This window comes from Tigriopus californicus, chromosome 8 (assembly GCF_007210705.1).
Source record: "Tigriopus californicus strain San Diego chromosome 8, Tcal_SD_v2.1, whole genome shotgun sequence".
In the NCBI taxonomy this organism is placed as follows: Eukaryota; Metazoa; Arthropoda; class Copepoda; order Harpacticoida; family Harpacticidae; genus Tigriopus; species Tigriopus californicus.
In genome coordinates, this window is record NC_081447.1 from 13528160 (window position 1) to 13544163 (window position 16004).

At 38.4% G+C, this 16004-nt stretch overlaps 1 protein-coding gene across 2 annotated transcripts; it reads right to left on the reverse strand.

Moving 5' to 3' along the window:
• Positions 1-8024: 8024 nt before the first annotated feature.
• Positions 8025-11671, reverse strand: LOC131885671 (uncharacterized). 2 transcript variants are annotated; one of them, XM_059233786.1, is made up of 5 exons: positions 11456-11671; positions 11262-11387; positions 8849-8932; positions 8479-8593; positions 8025-8403 (listed from the first exon to the last, which is right to left on the reverse strand). In XM_059233786.1, the coding sequence occupies exons 2-5, from the start codon at positions 11362-11364 to the stop codon at positions 8352-8354; spliced, it is 354 nt and encodes a 117-aa protein (XP_059089769.1). In that variant the 5' UTR covers positions 11365-11387; positions 11456-11671; the 3' UTR covers positions 8025-8351. The 2 variants fall into 2 exon arrangements, with proteins under 2 accessions (XP_059089769.1, XP_059089768.1); XM_059233785.1 differs by having other exon boundaries at positions 8849-9034.
• Between the last annotated feature and the right edge of the window lie 4333 nt (positions 11672-16004).

Here is a 16004-nt window from a genome sequence, read left to right on the forward strand (position 1 = left end):
CATTTTTTTTTTGCCTTCCTGTCTCTCGCATGGAAATCAGCATAGCAATAGTAATCGTACCTCCCTCTAGTAATGAGAATATTGCTGGCTACACTTGCGATCAAAACCTTATCGTGTGGACGGTCTGTACAGAGGATTTTGGCCTTTAAAGAGGAAAGGGGGCATACTCTCAGATCTTGACGATCATAGTTGACCGTTCTGCAGACACAAAAAGGCAAATACATGAATTGCGAATGGAATCATTTGAATTGGGGTGCATTTCACAGAAGCTGTCACTCTTGGTTGATGCTCCAGGTCTGTCTACAGCTGGGGTGTTATTCTTCATGAATGGCCAAACCTAACAGCATTTGGTCTCAAAGATTGATGGGTTATTACTTGTAGCAAGGGACTTGTCTATTTTGAATTGATCCAAGTCATAAGCACGAAATTTCAAAATTGGCTTTGCCTTCCAAAAAAGTCTACGGTCAATGGAAAGTGAAAGAAATAATGTACTCAGAAGTCATACGTGTATTTGCTCCGGCCTCGAGTTATTGTGCATATCTGCAATTTGAGGACTTCAATGGCAACGATAAATTATACATGTCTTTGTGTGTTGTTCAAACTCAATGTTGGAAAGGGTCTGGATGATTTTTGGGGTCACAACTGTGCCGCAAGGGGTGAGACAAGTAAAACCACGGACCCATCTTATGGCATTGGTACACCTGGAGATGCTCCTTGTAGTCACTTCCATAAGATGGAAACATAATATGTCAACTTTAGTACATATCTTTGAGAGCAGTGAATGACTCCCGAGAGCGCTTGTATTTTTTCCAATGGTTAGCACAATGATTGAGGGTTGTCCCCAATTACCTGGAACGACTGGAGCATGAGTAGCATTTAGCAAACACGCAAACAGTAACTTGTGCCCTTGACGTTCACACTTAATGCCACCGTTATCTTGTCTTTTTCTCTCCTTTGATTTTCATTCATTGACCCCCTTTACAATACTCTACACTCTTTCCATCTTTTGATGCGTGAGTGGGTGATCAATAAACAATAAAGTTCGGATCCCCTGGACCATCCGCCTCTGGAGAACAGCTTCTGAAATCATGAAACGCACCCAACCAGACTCATTCTCCATCTGAGATGAACGAGTGATGATAATTATGTGGCCACTGAATCGACTGATATGAAACAAATCATTGATGGGAAGGGTGACATCGGATTTAAGTGCACAGACGTCCCATGGGTATGGATGGATCTCGTCTATCCATCTTCACTATGCGCATATATTCAAGATCGAACCATGGGAACCATAAACTCGAATATATTGAGTGAACTATAAGTAGTACCTTGTCGCTTGAGTAGAACAGTGCCCCAATCTTCGAGAGGTGATAATTTCCTGATGGCTCGTTCCACTCGACGTTGATTCAAGACTATAGGATTGATACTAGATAAATCTACTGAGGGCTGACGGTAGCGAAGGGTTCGGGGGAATGTCGAAGAGGAAGAGGAGGAGGAAGAAGAAGTAGAAGGAACTGAAACAAAAAAAGGACAGGTCGGGAAGATAACAGGGATGACAACTTGGTCATGTTAGCAATCGCAAATATGGTTCTACGAGGGAGGACAAGGACAGAGGATTTGATTGTATTTGGGAGGATTTACACTTTGGGAATTGTGGATCCATTTGTTTTGTAATAGTTGACCCATTTATCTTCTTCTTCATTGAATCAGTCAATGTTAATAATTTCAGTATGCACAATATATTTGATTCAAAATGGGCAGAAAGCCACGTAAGGAAGAAACAAGCCAGTCAACAAAATGATTTCTAGTAACACGCCATTAGTCGTTTCTTATTATAAGCAACGTATTACTGTTACAATTACTATGTCCAAAAAGAGTAATTCATTAAACAAGCATAACTTTTCAAAAACTGTAGTGCCGTTACTCTTTAGTTACTTTTCCTACAATTTATCTGACCAAGATGTTTTGGTTTTTGCCCCATCATACTTCTTTAAATCAATGGGTTTTTTTTCGAACGCTGCTAAAAATTTTAGTCTTTCTTCTTTAACATTGCACATTATTGACCATTGATATTGAAGCTTGGGCTCAAATTTCATTCCATTATAATTCTTCAAGGATTCTAGATGTTTCTTTTTTGCCCTGATTACTAGTGGCAGTTGAGTTGTTCCTTACTAAAAGAAACGGATAACTGATACACTTACTTTGGCCAAAAAGAGTAAGCACAACCATTGCTCGTCAAAAATTGTAATAGCGTTATTTGTTACACTTACTTACACTATTTTAAATTTCATTGCATTTTTTTTTTGGTGCGGACTTCCTTACCGCTACCGGGATTGGAATCCCAGCAGAAGACGAGAGGATTATTTATTATACTTGACTTTTATTTATAGATATTATTTGATCGACCAACGAATTGGAGTTGGCTGATCTGGCTAATCCTTGAATATAAGGTTGATCCGGAATTTTAGTCAAAAACTTGTCCAAGTCTGACTTAAATCTTGCTACTGGATCAACCCCTACATAAACCCTACGAATATTTGAGGGCAGCAAATTGAACAATGAAGGAGCCCGAGAAAGAAGAGAGTTGGACTTCAATGTTTTAACTAGCCTGGATTCTCGAGGGGGAAGGTGCTCTCAAAACGCACATTAAGCCTCTACGGTCACTACAATTGACCCTAAATCCTGGGTTGGGACAAAGCTTCGAATGCTTTTGAAAACGTAAAATATCAGATACCTTTCGTACCTTCTCTGAGTACCGTACAATCCCAACCTTTCTAACCTCTCCCAATACGAGAGCTCTCTCATATCCGCAATGTTCCTACTAAAACATCTTTGGACCTGCTCGAGCTTTTGCAAACCTGCTGAACTAATTAGAGACCAAATGGGAGAGGCATATTCAAGATGCGGCTGAACAATCGACTTGTACAGAGTTAGCATCGTCGTGACACTATCTCTGGACTTAAACGTGCGATATATCCAACCACATGTTTGAAAAGCCTTACCCAACTTTTCAACTGGATATGCTCATCGAACTTTACATTATCTTGGAGGACTACACCTAAATCCTTCATGGATGAGACCTGCTCAATGTCCTTACCGTCATCATCTAATAGTGGGGTGTCTAATGGCGTCGACCCAAAGGTCATTGAACAGAATTTCATTCCAATCAAGGCCATGTTACTCGCAGCAACCCAGGAATAAATTTGGTCTAGGACCTTTGCAAGACAACCGGAAACCTGACCATTCCTACCAACTACCAATTTTGTATCAGAAGATGCCGAAGATGCAATATTCTTTCGTATATTTTAGCCAGGAAAATTCGCCCTGACTACAGCAGTGCATTTCTATCCTGATATTGATTTCATGAGTAACATAGTCTATTTTATTTGCTTAGCACTTCGTAGCTTTTATCCTTGGCTGTGTTTATTTGACAAGATGATAGCCAAGCCAATGGAAATATATGATACGAAAATTGAATGTTTCCAAGCTTTGAGATGCCTTATGTTTATAATGCTACAATCTTATGGGGAGATCATGTCTAATGGCTTTTTGAAACTTGGGCAGCTAAGGTGACATTTCTAAAGTATATGTATATTGACATACATGCTCAAAATATTTGTTCAGCGAAAATATGGAAGTTTAATTGGTAAAGGTATCATGATTAGGACATTTCTAAAGTATATGTATATTGACATACATGCTCAAAATATTTGTTCAGCGAAAATATGGAAGTTTAATTGGTAAAGGTATCATGATTAGGACATTTCTAAAGTATATGTATATTGACATACATGCTCAAAATATTTGTTCAGCGAAAATATGGAAGTTTAATTGGTAAAGGTATCATGAATTAGGTTACCTTGCAACATCGATTTCACCCTTTTGAAAAATTAACCCAAAAAACTGATTCCTTAACTTAGATTTTATGCTTTTTAGATTTTTTTGAAACTGTCTTCAAAAAGTTTCAAAAATGGCAGTCTTCGATGGCATTCAATTATATATTTTCAGTATTTCAGCTTCTTCCTAAATACCAATAAAGTAGCTCACACCTAAAATTGCTGCAATGCCAGTAAAGTCATGTTGGAATAACATTATTAGACATTGTCAAGATGATGAAGCTTCCCTGTTAGAAACGTGTGCCTTAAGTCATTGAAATATGGGTGGAGACTTACAAAAATGAGGGCAGCTAAGCTCTAGGTCCAGCAACCTCAGGCCAAAAAGGGATACTTTCTGCCAACCAACTGTTTGAAGACTTTGCTCTGACTCAGCCCAATGGAATTTGATTGAAGAGATGTAAAGAATATAGCCATGAAAATGTAACAATATTTGAAACCAGCTTCACCCTTAGTGCTGTTTGAATCAACGTTAATTTTCAACCCTGATCTTCCCTATTCAGGACAATTTATATAAATATAGCAAAAAATTGCAACTTCTATTGAGTTTTAAGTTTCGTCAGCTGTCATAAGATAGACGAAACACTGAAAGTGGCTCTGGAGGGTGAAAAAGGAGCGAGTAACGAGCAATTCTATAGTTTTTTGGGCGTAACAATTACATCATAGAAATATGTAATGGGATTACAGTTCCTTTTTCGAAAAGAGGAACGAAATACCATAATTTCGTTACTTCTGCCCGGTCTAGAAGTATATAAAGGGAGCTTTGGGCGCAATACTAGTTGGTGATAGTTCATTTTCACATTTTAATTTCAACCATTCCCCGGTTCAAATTCAATTATCAATATTGTTTTACTTGTCCATTTCATACCCGTTATTTAAAAAAGCAACATACCGTTTTCGAACGCGTCTTTGTAAGTCTCGTTCCATGACTCTTTCAACTAGTGCGCTGTTTTCGAAAAGTACGACTGTCAGGTCAAGTCACCATTTTTGCGGGCTTCCTTAGAACGAGAAATTTATTCATGTTACTTAACTTTTATTTATGATTGCGGTTGAATTTTGAACGGTCAATTCTGTTCCAAAGCAATGAGTTTACATCTAGATCAATGTTGCAGATCTATTGGTGGAAAAAGAGGAAAAATAAGCAAGGGGGAAACATTCAAATGCAACAGAATGTTATGTTAATTTGGTCCATAATTGATACAAATTATTTTAAGAATGCGCTTCTCAAATTCGTACTACAGTGGAAAAAAGATTTGAATATTCATTCTTTTTTATTTATTTTTTTTGCACCTTTTGTTTCACTGTTTGGCCTTTTTTGCATCTTTTTCTTCACATTTTGGGCTTATTTTTTGTGACTTTTTGTCTCTGAAAGCCTCAAAACAAACGCAGTGTTTGGAACACTCGCTCTTGACTCACTGAATTCTGTGCGCCAGGCAATCTTTTCATGCAATCTTCAGTTGTTGCCCTTGATGATTTTGTAAGTGAATATGACTTTCATCTCTTTGTGGACTTCCCGTGGTAAGAGATGGGCGGAGCATGCTCTGCCCTAGAACGTACAAATGGGATCAAACTGTCAGCCAGATAGCGCATTTTACCGACATCCCACCCACCCTGACAACCACCCAGTGGCAATTCCAATTAGTAAAAGGTTCTTTGGGAAGTGTTTTGGTAGATCTGCGGCACAAATTCATTTGTTTCGAACCACTTCTGATAATGTCTGAACTCGGTGGATTAAATTCCCATTCATTGCCCGATCAAGGAAAATGTAAGATTGTATTTTTGACCAGAGTTAATAAAAATCCAAACTTCGAATCGACCATCCATAGGAAGCAATCCTCTTTATCTTATGTTGAGCTTGGCAAAATTGCCAATGCGAAGGATACAAGAATAGTTCTGAGAGGAAGTAATAACAGCCAGTGCTACTAGAGGATTACCGTCGTCTAGTTTTGATGCCCAAACACCGTCTATAGATGTGGAATCCGTCCATTAGGAACAAAATTCATCTCATTATTTCGGGTTGATGAAGACTAAACACAATTACGTCATTTATTGTATTGCTTATTGATACTGTGACTCAAAGCCACTTATTTGATTAATGTTTGTCAACTTATTTTGAGCTCCAAGTTCTTGGTGTTAAATAATCGTGCTGTAGATATGAAGGGACGTTATCTGATTGACCTCGCTCACTCTCAGGTGTTTTCTACTACTTCCACTATTCCACTTTTCGTTGGAGTGTAGAATTAAAACAAGGGAAGATCAATTTCCTCACATTATTAGTGGGTGCCAACTTAACTAATTCGCGTTTTCACGAGCTTTCAGCAACATCACATCGGGTGCAGCGCAAACCTCCACCTCCGGACCTTCCATTTTTGCCCAAATACGCCTATCATCTCGAGAAAAAGCTTCCAGCTACCAAAGTCAAGTTTGAAAAGTGGGCAATTCAGGTATTATTTCTATCTCCAAGTCTCCATGGGCGTTGCCTGTTCATGTGTTTATAAAAGCAGATGGATCTTGGTGACCATGGGGCAATTTCCAGTCTCTCAATGTGCCAACCAATGATGCCCAGTAATTAATGATCCCCATTGGTGGTTTTAGCGTCAATCTCTTGGGGAAGGGCATATTTCTAAAATTGATTCGGCAAGAGGTTATCATGAAATTCCAATGCCACAGGAGGACATGCCAATGACCGTGGTAATAACATCATTTGGGCTTTATAACTTTTTACGAATGCCTACTAACTTTCCAACATGTTATGGATGGCATACTTCATAGATTGCCTTTCTTATTTTTGTACTTGGACGCTACTCTCGGATAGCCAATTCTTCCGCAACCGAACATTTCGAACTGCTCAGGCAAGTTTTTCAGGCTCTCCAAGATGCTGGGGTGGTCTTTCAGCCAACAAAATGCTTATTTGTCGTGTCAGAGTTGATTGTTCTCGGGCATAACGTCTCGGCTAGACCAAAGTCGGCCATTAAGTACAAAATGGATGCAGTGAGGGATTGTTCATATGACCTCAATTGCTTGAATAGGTATAGTTTTTGACCATTCTTTTTGGGGGTGCCATTGAGGCTAGCCATCACATCGTCCAATTTCCGATAGGCAGTATCATGGGGACGTTTAGGCAAGCGCTGGCAGGTTTGTTTGTTTGCGGGTACCAGTGTCAGTGATCCAATTTTGGGGCTTCGAACACGTTTTTGAGAAGCTGGCCCTTTTTTCATATTGCCATATGAGGAAAGGTCACCTTCGTTAGAACTAGTTTGAAACGCCAATTTTGCATCACTGACATTGGCAGGCAAGTTTGTTTGCTGGTACTAGAGATAATAGTTGGTACCAGCGCTTGTCTAAATGTCCGAATAGTCCGTGTCAGATTGGTTCTCCGTCTGTGGGTGTTGCTAGCGTCTAAAAGTTTCCATGAGAAAGGTCGGGGAGGATAATCGAACTGGGGACCTTTCTCTTGCAAGGAAACTGCGCTAACCACTACACCATGTCTCCTCCCAAAAAGGATGTATCCGGCGCCGGTGTTTGAACCCACGACACCTCGGGACAGGTTTCTTGCCTTGTTTGCCATGCTTCTAAGATCGCTTGGCTACACCAGCTCCTTTTTAAATCACTTTGGTAGAATCAAGATTTGAATTTAATTGGGAAAACTGTCGTCATTTGGAATGTAAGGTTTGTTAGAATTGGTACAAAGCATGTTGATAACTTGGTTTGTTCGAATGAGAAACACTGCTTCTTGAGGTTTGTTCGGATTCATTGTTTCACCGTCGCATTGCCTATGTCGCTAGCATCGAGATGACGCATCTTTCCTTTCAAAAATTTTAAATGGGATGTCTACCTGGATGAACGATCTCGGTCTTCCATTGAAGAATTATTGTTAAAGTATGCCCAGAGACAGGATTATCAGTATATTCGTATCAGTCCACAACAGTCCATAACTTCATTGAGATCGGGAAATCCCACTGTAAATGACCCAAACAACTTTTTCAACTCATTTGACTGTGATCGTTGACTAGAATGAAATTAACTCAAGATTGATCGATCAATCGCGTGTTTTGAAACCAGCAATGAAATTTTACTTTTACGTTTACTTAGGTCTCGCTTCCTAAAAAAGTAATTTGTCGACGGATATTGAATAAAATGATGCTCTCAGAAGTCGTATATGTATTTGCTCCAGCCTCGAGTTAATTGTGCATTTGGTGATTTGAATGGCAACGATAAATCATACATATCTTTGTGTAGGTCGAGATTAATGTGTGTGTAGTTCAAACTGAATACTGGAAAGGATCTGGATGATTTTCGGGGTCTCATCTGTGCCTCAAGAGATGAGACAAAGAAAACCAAAAAATGGCTCATGTGGAACTAATCGAAAGGTACTGGTACACTTGGAGATGCTCCTTGCAATGTTGACATACAGTAGTAATCACTTCCATTAAAATGAAACATAACAGGGTAGCATTAGTACATATCCTTGAGGGCAGTAAATGGCTTCCAAGAGCGCTTGCCAAATCTGAAAAAAAACCAGAAATGAATTATAACTTATTCTTTCACAATCGAAGCCAGTTATGTGTCTACCACTAGTTACCTGGGACGACCTGAGAATGAGTAGCATTTGGCAAACACGCTCATAAAGTTTGGATCCTCAGGACCATCGGCCTCACCCATACAATTCACGAATCGAGGGTCTTGGAGAACCGCTTCTGAAATCATGAAACGCACCACATCAAGCTCATTCCCCACCTGAGGTGATTGATGATGATTATGTGGCCAGTGATACGGCGAATGTGAAACAGATCAGGCGAGGAAAGTGACATGGGATTCGAGTGCACAGACATCCCATGGGTATGGATGGATCTCGTATATCTATCTATCTCCATTCCGTGCACCAACCCGAGATCCGAACCGAACCATGGGAGCTATAAACGCAAATGTATTGAGTGAACTATAAGTAGTACCTTGTCGCTTGAGGAGAACAGTGCCCCAATCTTCAAGAGGTGATAATTTCCTGATGGCTCGTTCCACTCGACGTTGATTCAAGACTATAGGATTGATACTAGATAAATCTACTGAGGGCTGACGGTAGCGAAGGGTTCGGGGGAATGTCGAAGAGGAAGAGGAGGAGGAAGAAGAAGTAGAAGGAACTGAAACAAAAAAAGGACAGGTCGGGAAGATAACAGGGATGACAACCTGGTCATGTGAGCAATCGCAAATATGGTTCTACGAGGGAGGACAAGGACAGAGGATTTGATTGTATTTGGGAGGATTTACACTTTGGGAATTGTGGATCCATTTGTTTTGTAATAGTTCACCCACATATCTTCTTCTTCATTGAATCAGTCAATGTTAATAATTTCAGTATGCACAATATATTTGATTCAAAATGGGCAGAAAGCCACGTAAGGAAGAAACAAGCCAGTCAACAAAATGATTTCTAGTAACACGCCATTAGTCGTTTCTTATTATAAGCAACGTATTACTGTTATAATTACTATGTCCAAAAAGAGTAATTCATTAAACAAGCATAACTTTTCAAAAACTGTAGTGCCGTTACTCTTTAGTTACTTTTCCTACAATTTATCTGACCAAGATGTTTTGGTTTTTGCCCCATCATACTTCTTTAAATCAATGGGGTTTTTTTTCGAACGCTGCTAAAATTTTTAGTCTTTCTTTTTTAACATTACACATTATTGACCATTGATATTGAAGCTTGGGCTCAAATTTCATTCCATTATAATTCTTCAAAGATTCTAGATGTTTCTTTTTTGCCCTGACTACAGCAGCCCATTTTTTATCCTCATGCTAATTTCTTGAGTAATTTCAAATATCGTCAATTCTGATTTGCTTAGCACTTCATAACCCCCATCTACGAGTATGCTTATTCGGCAAGATGTTTGACAAGCCAATGAAAAGGCATAAGCAAAAATCACTTGTTTCCAAACTTTGAATTACTTGATGTTTAAAAGGGCATCAATATTAATATCCTTTACTTAACATGGTTTATAACTATAAGGCTATTTTAAGTACAAGAAATTCAAGAAAATTTGAAACTTTGGCACCAAAGGTGACAAACGCTTCAAGGTTAGTCTTGTTCAATGTGGCTTTTAATGGATAAAAATAGTACCCTGTATTAGACTGAGCACTAGATAAAGCTAACCTGTTTCATGCTTGAGCTATAGAAAGATTCCGCGGCAGCGAAGCAGAAAAAAGGCGATTTAATAGGGTTCAGAACAGGACCTCCATTTCAAATCCCTATTTCACATTCAACTGAAAACATAAAAAAGGAAACGGAAGAGCTTCCAAATAAACTATTTTAGTAAATTCAAATAATGAATTTTTGGGGTTTTGTTTCACTTTTTTATTTTAAGATTCAAGACTATAGGATTGATACTAGAACAATCTACCGAGAGCTAACGGTAGCGAAGGGTTCGGGGGAATGTCGAAGAGGAAGAGGAGGAGGAAGGAGAAGTAGAAGAAGAAGAGACAACGGGAACGACGACCACATGGTCTTTGTACAGTCACAAGTATGTTTCTACAAGGGAGGACATGGGTAAAGCCATAATCTAATGTTGGCTTTATCAATTATAATGCTAGTCAGGAGGATATACACTTTTGGGAACTGTCGATCCATTTCTTCGTAGTTGGACCAATTATCGAACTACTTCTTCCTAGAATCTCTAGATTTGGTTAAAATGGATTTTTTTTTCTTCTTCTTGCCTCTTGAAGCTCTGGACAATACATATTTCGTCATTTAGATACAGGAAACATGATTCAATTATTATTTTCAGGGGTTTTAAAGTTGTATTGGATGAAGCAGAGCTACTATTAGTATTTGAAAAGCTATGTCACCCAAAAGGTTAGTTGATGTTCAAGTAATTCTGGATATTTGGGAGATATGCCATTTTAAGGCCTTATAAGGAAGATTTCAAAATATTGGATCATCATTTGACATGGTGTTTTCCATCGAAGTTGTTGGTCGAACCTAACTCAAACACCATGCAAGTTGTACTATAGGAAGATATTATATGATAAGGTATCAATAATTGAGTTGGTCGAATAACGGCTTTTGATCTTTAGTGTTTTGTGAAGTGATTGGGAGGATCGATGGAGACTAAAAGGTTCTACATACGAAAATTGAACTCTTACAATAAGAGGAGCAAATCCTGAAGTTTGCTGCTGTACGGCCAAGGCGGATGTTGGGTACAGCAGTGGAGACTAAAAGGTTCTACATACGAAAATTGAACTCTTACAATAAGAGGAGCAAATCCTGAAGTTTGGTCAAAACTCAAGACGCAATTATAATGGGAAAAGAAACCAAATAGTGACAAAAAATGTCAACCAAACATCAAATAAATTACAAGTTTACAATACCTGGAACGTTCATGGCCTCTGACACGTGAATGCACATCACAAACAGCGAAATGCTGAGACACGCCAAAATGAGCTGAGATTTCAAATTGCCTAGGCGAGCCATTACAAATCTGTTTTCCTTCAATTCTAAAAAAAAGTCAACATAAACCAGGCTATCAAAATCTACTATTGTTTCTCTCCCAAGGTGGACGTACCTTATTTCAAACTTTGAAATGACCTCTGTCTCCTGTGTGGGAACGAAGAGTAGTGTGGACCCTCGGTAGCCAGGAACTCACTTATATACCCTTGCCGCAACTCACGCTCTTTGGCCGGTTCTCTTCAATGTAAAGCTTTCTTCTCTTGCAAGCGTTCAAGTTTGGCCCCACGTGGTATTTGGAAATCGAGAGCCACAAAGATTAACAAACATTTCATGTCTTGTGGTGCTTGAGATGCAGATTTTTTTGAGCGGGGAATCCGAACGATTCATAAATACACAGGAAAATCATGGTGAGCTGATGGCAAGGATCTTTTGAAAAAACTCTTGTAAGGCAAGCCAATCAGAACCAGTGATTGGTTGATGAGACGCGATGGTTAATCTCATTTCCATGATTTGGTTTGCCCTCCCATTTCCATACAGGGGCTCAATAGCTACAATGGTCAAGAGTAAAGACATTCTTTATAGAGGATGAACACACTTTGAGTGGTTTAACTGGAATGAAAACAAAGTGTATTCAAAAGCGTATTCAAATGCAAAGGTTCACATGACGACGAGACCTTTTCCATTCATTACAGAAAAGATTAGTAGTGCAGTCGCTGAACCAGCCAAATTAGTCAAAGCCTGAAAGATGCAATTGGCATGTACTCTCTAGGCTTAATATCCCTATTGGATGGCAATTGATGAGAAAAGGCAATAAAAGCAAATCAATGAGGGATCAATGATGATGACGTTCCATTGACTGAGAGAGGCAAAAACAAAAGGAAAGAGGAAATATTAAGCCTTGTTCCCGAAGAAAAAAACACCTTCGGTATTCGAAATGAGGAACAAGTACGTAATCCTGGTCTGGTTTCTTTTTGGGGGCACTCAGCTACGAAATGGAGTCATTCAGTCGTGGTTCATCCATATTCATCTGTTCAACACGTCGTCTGTGATGTCTCTCGCATTCCTCGATATTGGTGGATGATGCGTCCATGTGGAAATGAGAGAATGAACGGAAGCGGCAAAAAGTTTGGAATGAGAAGGATCTTTCGAGAGTGATAATGGGCTCATAAAAAAGGAGCTGCCAGGTCAATTCATTCATCAATTACGCATATGAACTCATCTAACGCTTAGATATAAATTTCACGGGTTAATGTCGCCTTTTTGGATGGAGGTCTGTTTGCCGAAATATCTTGAATGGCCAAAAATTTGGCTTTTACATGAAGAGACATTCTCAACGTAAGGGCTACTTTTCAACATTTTGTCCAGCTCATGGCTTGTTATTAAGAGAGACATATTTCCCATCTCTAAGGCGATACAGCATGGCCGGAAATAGCGGCGCTAAATTGATTTGGTATAAGAAACAAACTCCGACAACGATAACAATTTTGTACATAACAAATCATGAAACAAACTTCCGGAGTAGAAATTATGGGCGTATCACTCGATATGGTCTTTATTGCGACCGCCTCTGCCTCTAAATTACAATGAACTTCATCCCAGTTGACACTCAAGGGAGCAGGGCAAGTTATACAAGGGTTCAAGAAATTTATGTCCCCCTAGAAATTTGACGCTTTAGTTGATAGAACATGAGTGCTTAACTTTAAAAAAAGGTGATTTTGTAAGCTATTTTCGAAAGTTCGTTGATGCATGAAACCAAAAATTTAACGCTTTTTTTAACGTGAACGTTTTTCAAATCATGATCAGAAACACGAAAAAAATACTTGTCAATTTGTTTGATAAAAGAAAAAAAATCAAATCAAAAACCTTCATATCCTCGAATCCTTGTAACCTTTGAATCTTTTTATGCTTGTACTCTCATATCGTATCCTCATATATTTGTCATTTGCTTCATGTCGTCTTTAAGATTTTTGCATTTTTAAGCCGGTAACGGTATTGGTAACACTAATGGTAAAGTATCGATGTTGTAGAGAAGTAGCGCTAACAGTAATGGAGTAGTTTTTTGCTGGCAGTTGCAGTTCAAGCCCTGCTTACTTAAAATTACGGAGATGGCCAAGCTTCAAATATTTAAACCAGAAATTTTAATTTAATGTTTGCTTGATTTGTTTCTCAATGATAAATGGGAACCTGTCGTTATTTCTGGTCACCTTGTGCTGACGTGCAACCCAATTATTACTGTGCCATCTTAGATTGGTTGCAAACTGCCGTCTTGCCATGAGTTGGGCTTCAATCCCTTCGGACATGCGTGTTAATTTAGTTTGTTGGATCATTTTCCCTTGATCCAAAGTAGAGCATCCGAAAAGTTATGTTACAGGGTGTTTCCAAGGAAATGAATCCTATCATCATGGCTTCAACCACACCAACTACTTTGTTAACATAGTTAGTGCGCAAGTGCACTTAAAATTGCAACGCCTGGAAATGTAACTGATGAAAAATTTGACGATGTAATGTACCACCTCTTCATTATTTTTTTTAACATGATTACTCCTACCCAGTTCAAAACATTAAAACAACTTCCGATGTATTAGCTATATTGGAATGAAATAGAATATATTTGCAATATAAGATCAGCAATGCGTTTCAAATTTGAATAATTTTGGCTAAGCCCTTTGCCAATTTTTTTAAAAAACGCAAAGAAGACAGGGCAATTGCAAATAAGTTTTCACCTGACAACAACATTGAAATGAGCTACATTTAACGATGCAATTGTATTTAAGAGCTAATAAATCATCTGCATCCCTGTTTAATCGTTTGACCCACTCGTGAAACCTCTTAAAGTATTGGGTTGATTGAGACTATTAACCCTGACTGTTTGAAGCATGAAGTAAGGCAGGCAAGCAATGAATAGAATGGAACGTAAAGATGTATTTCATTGTTTAAAAAAAATCCAATTTACCGATACCGCTCATTACCAATACTATATCTTTTTTGATCAATATATTTTACAATAGATAGTGCAACCTTGTTAGTGATGTTTATGGTTTGCCGTTCCTGTTTATTTGTAACACCCTGTAGACACGGAGTTATGCGTATTGGGTATGGATATGCAATGCGTGATGATCCGAGAACTGAAGGAGCGATTCGAAGAGAGGCTTCGCATAATTAGGACTGTTCGCTTTAAAGCGAGGAAGATTGTCAGCCAATTTCTTAATTTCAATTCTAACTTTTAAGTGATATCGGATTAAGATTTGAGAGAAATCGCCACACATCTTGGTATTTTTCTAAGCCAACGCTGTTGGGGTACTTTTTTCGAAACTAGATATGCCATTTTAAGTACAGTAGTGTAGAGTAAAATCACAAATGTTATCTCATATGTAACACCTCGAAATTGAACTTTTTCTACATACTTTTTAAACAGGAATTTTCACATTGAAATGTAAATAGCATTGTGATGTTCACTAAACGCTTATTCGAAAAGGTTGAGGAATGGTTTTGAGGGTTAAGTGATTTTATCATCTTCTTACCGCGAAGGGCAAAAAGCGTCTCATGGGTTGTTTTGGCGCTGTTTGACGGTTGGGAGTAGCTTGACTAGCCCTCTAGTTTGGGCTGAGAATCCAGGTTGGTCCTCTGTTGTTTCTCGGGCTCCTTCTTTGTACGTACATTTGCTTCCCTCAATATGGAACACGTAGGCTTTCTTGATCCAGTAGCACTTTCAAGTCAGATTTGGACATAATTTTGATAATCATTAGTGCATTCCAGATCAGCCGATGAGGCTTTACCCCGTGCACTTTGGTTGCCTGGCACACTTTAAGTCAGAAACAAGACTTGTTGTAGGATTTGCATGTTTGCCTTTTCTCTAAAATTTCTGCCAGTATTTATTTCATTCCTTGATTAGTTGATCAACCTAGAATGCGGCATCATGAGGAATTGTCCTGGGCTTTGTAGGGTCGGATGTTCAAATGATATGCACCATTTTATTGTGTCACCCTGATTATTCTCACATCAAAATAAGGCGATCTTTTTGATGGATAATAACTCATACTTGGAAAGTAACTATTGCCTTTACTTTCCAAGCTTTCTGGTTCCCTTCATTTAATTTTGATAATCATTTGATCCCATTCTCCTATTGAGGGTTCTATAGGGTGATAGGCTGCAATAAGAATGCAATTAAAATTGTTTGTTTATTGTTTATTGTTTGAACAACTCACACATCAAGTTTGTTGATAAAGAGTATGGGGTTAGAAGTTGGACTAGATTCCTTGGGAAAAAATCAATTCAGTTATTTGTGTGGCGGCATTACTATTAGGTGCTAAATCAGGACTCTCATCACTAGAGACACTGATAATATTCAATTGCTCGTGGTTAAATATAGAAATAATATTTTCTTAAAAAAAGGCAAAATATTAAGAAACAGGCCCAATAATAAAGAAATTAAAAATATTTGATCCACAGACTATATGATTTTTGAATTGTTTTCAATCAAAAGTAAGTGTGAAATTTGAGACTCTGTACGCCACTGAGTTTTTATGATTGATTTTCAATGGAGCCAAAACAGTGTTACTAAAATAATCAAATTTACAATACTTTATTTCATGAATTTGTCAACTATCAATAATTTACTGTTATGTGTCAGCCAGTTATGGCCAGTTATGTTGAAAAGAGGCTGT

What these genes read in the sequence shown, in the direction of transcription:
- LOC131885671 (XM_059233785.1), bottom strand. Translation starts at nt 11,364, where the DNA reads ATGGCTCGCCTAGGCAATTTGAAATCTCAGCTCATTTTGGCGTGTCTC. An exon ending in AGAGGCCATGAACGTTCCAG is followed by an intron (nt 9,035 to 11,261) that starts GTATTGTAAACT and finishes TTTTTGTTTCAG; the next exon opens with TTCCTTCTACTTCTTCTTCC. An exon ending in TGTTCTCCTCAAGCGACAAG is followed by an intron (nt 8,594 to 8,848) that starts GTACTACTTATA and finishes TCATGATTTCAG; the next exon opens with AAGCGGTTCTCCAAGACCCT.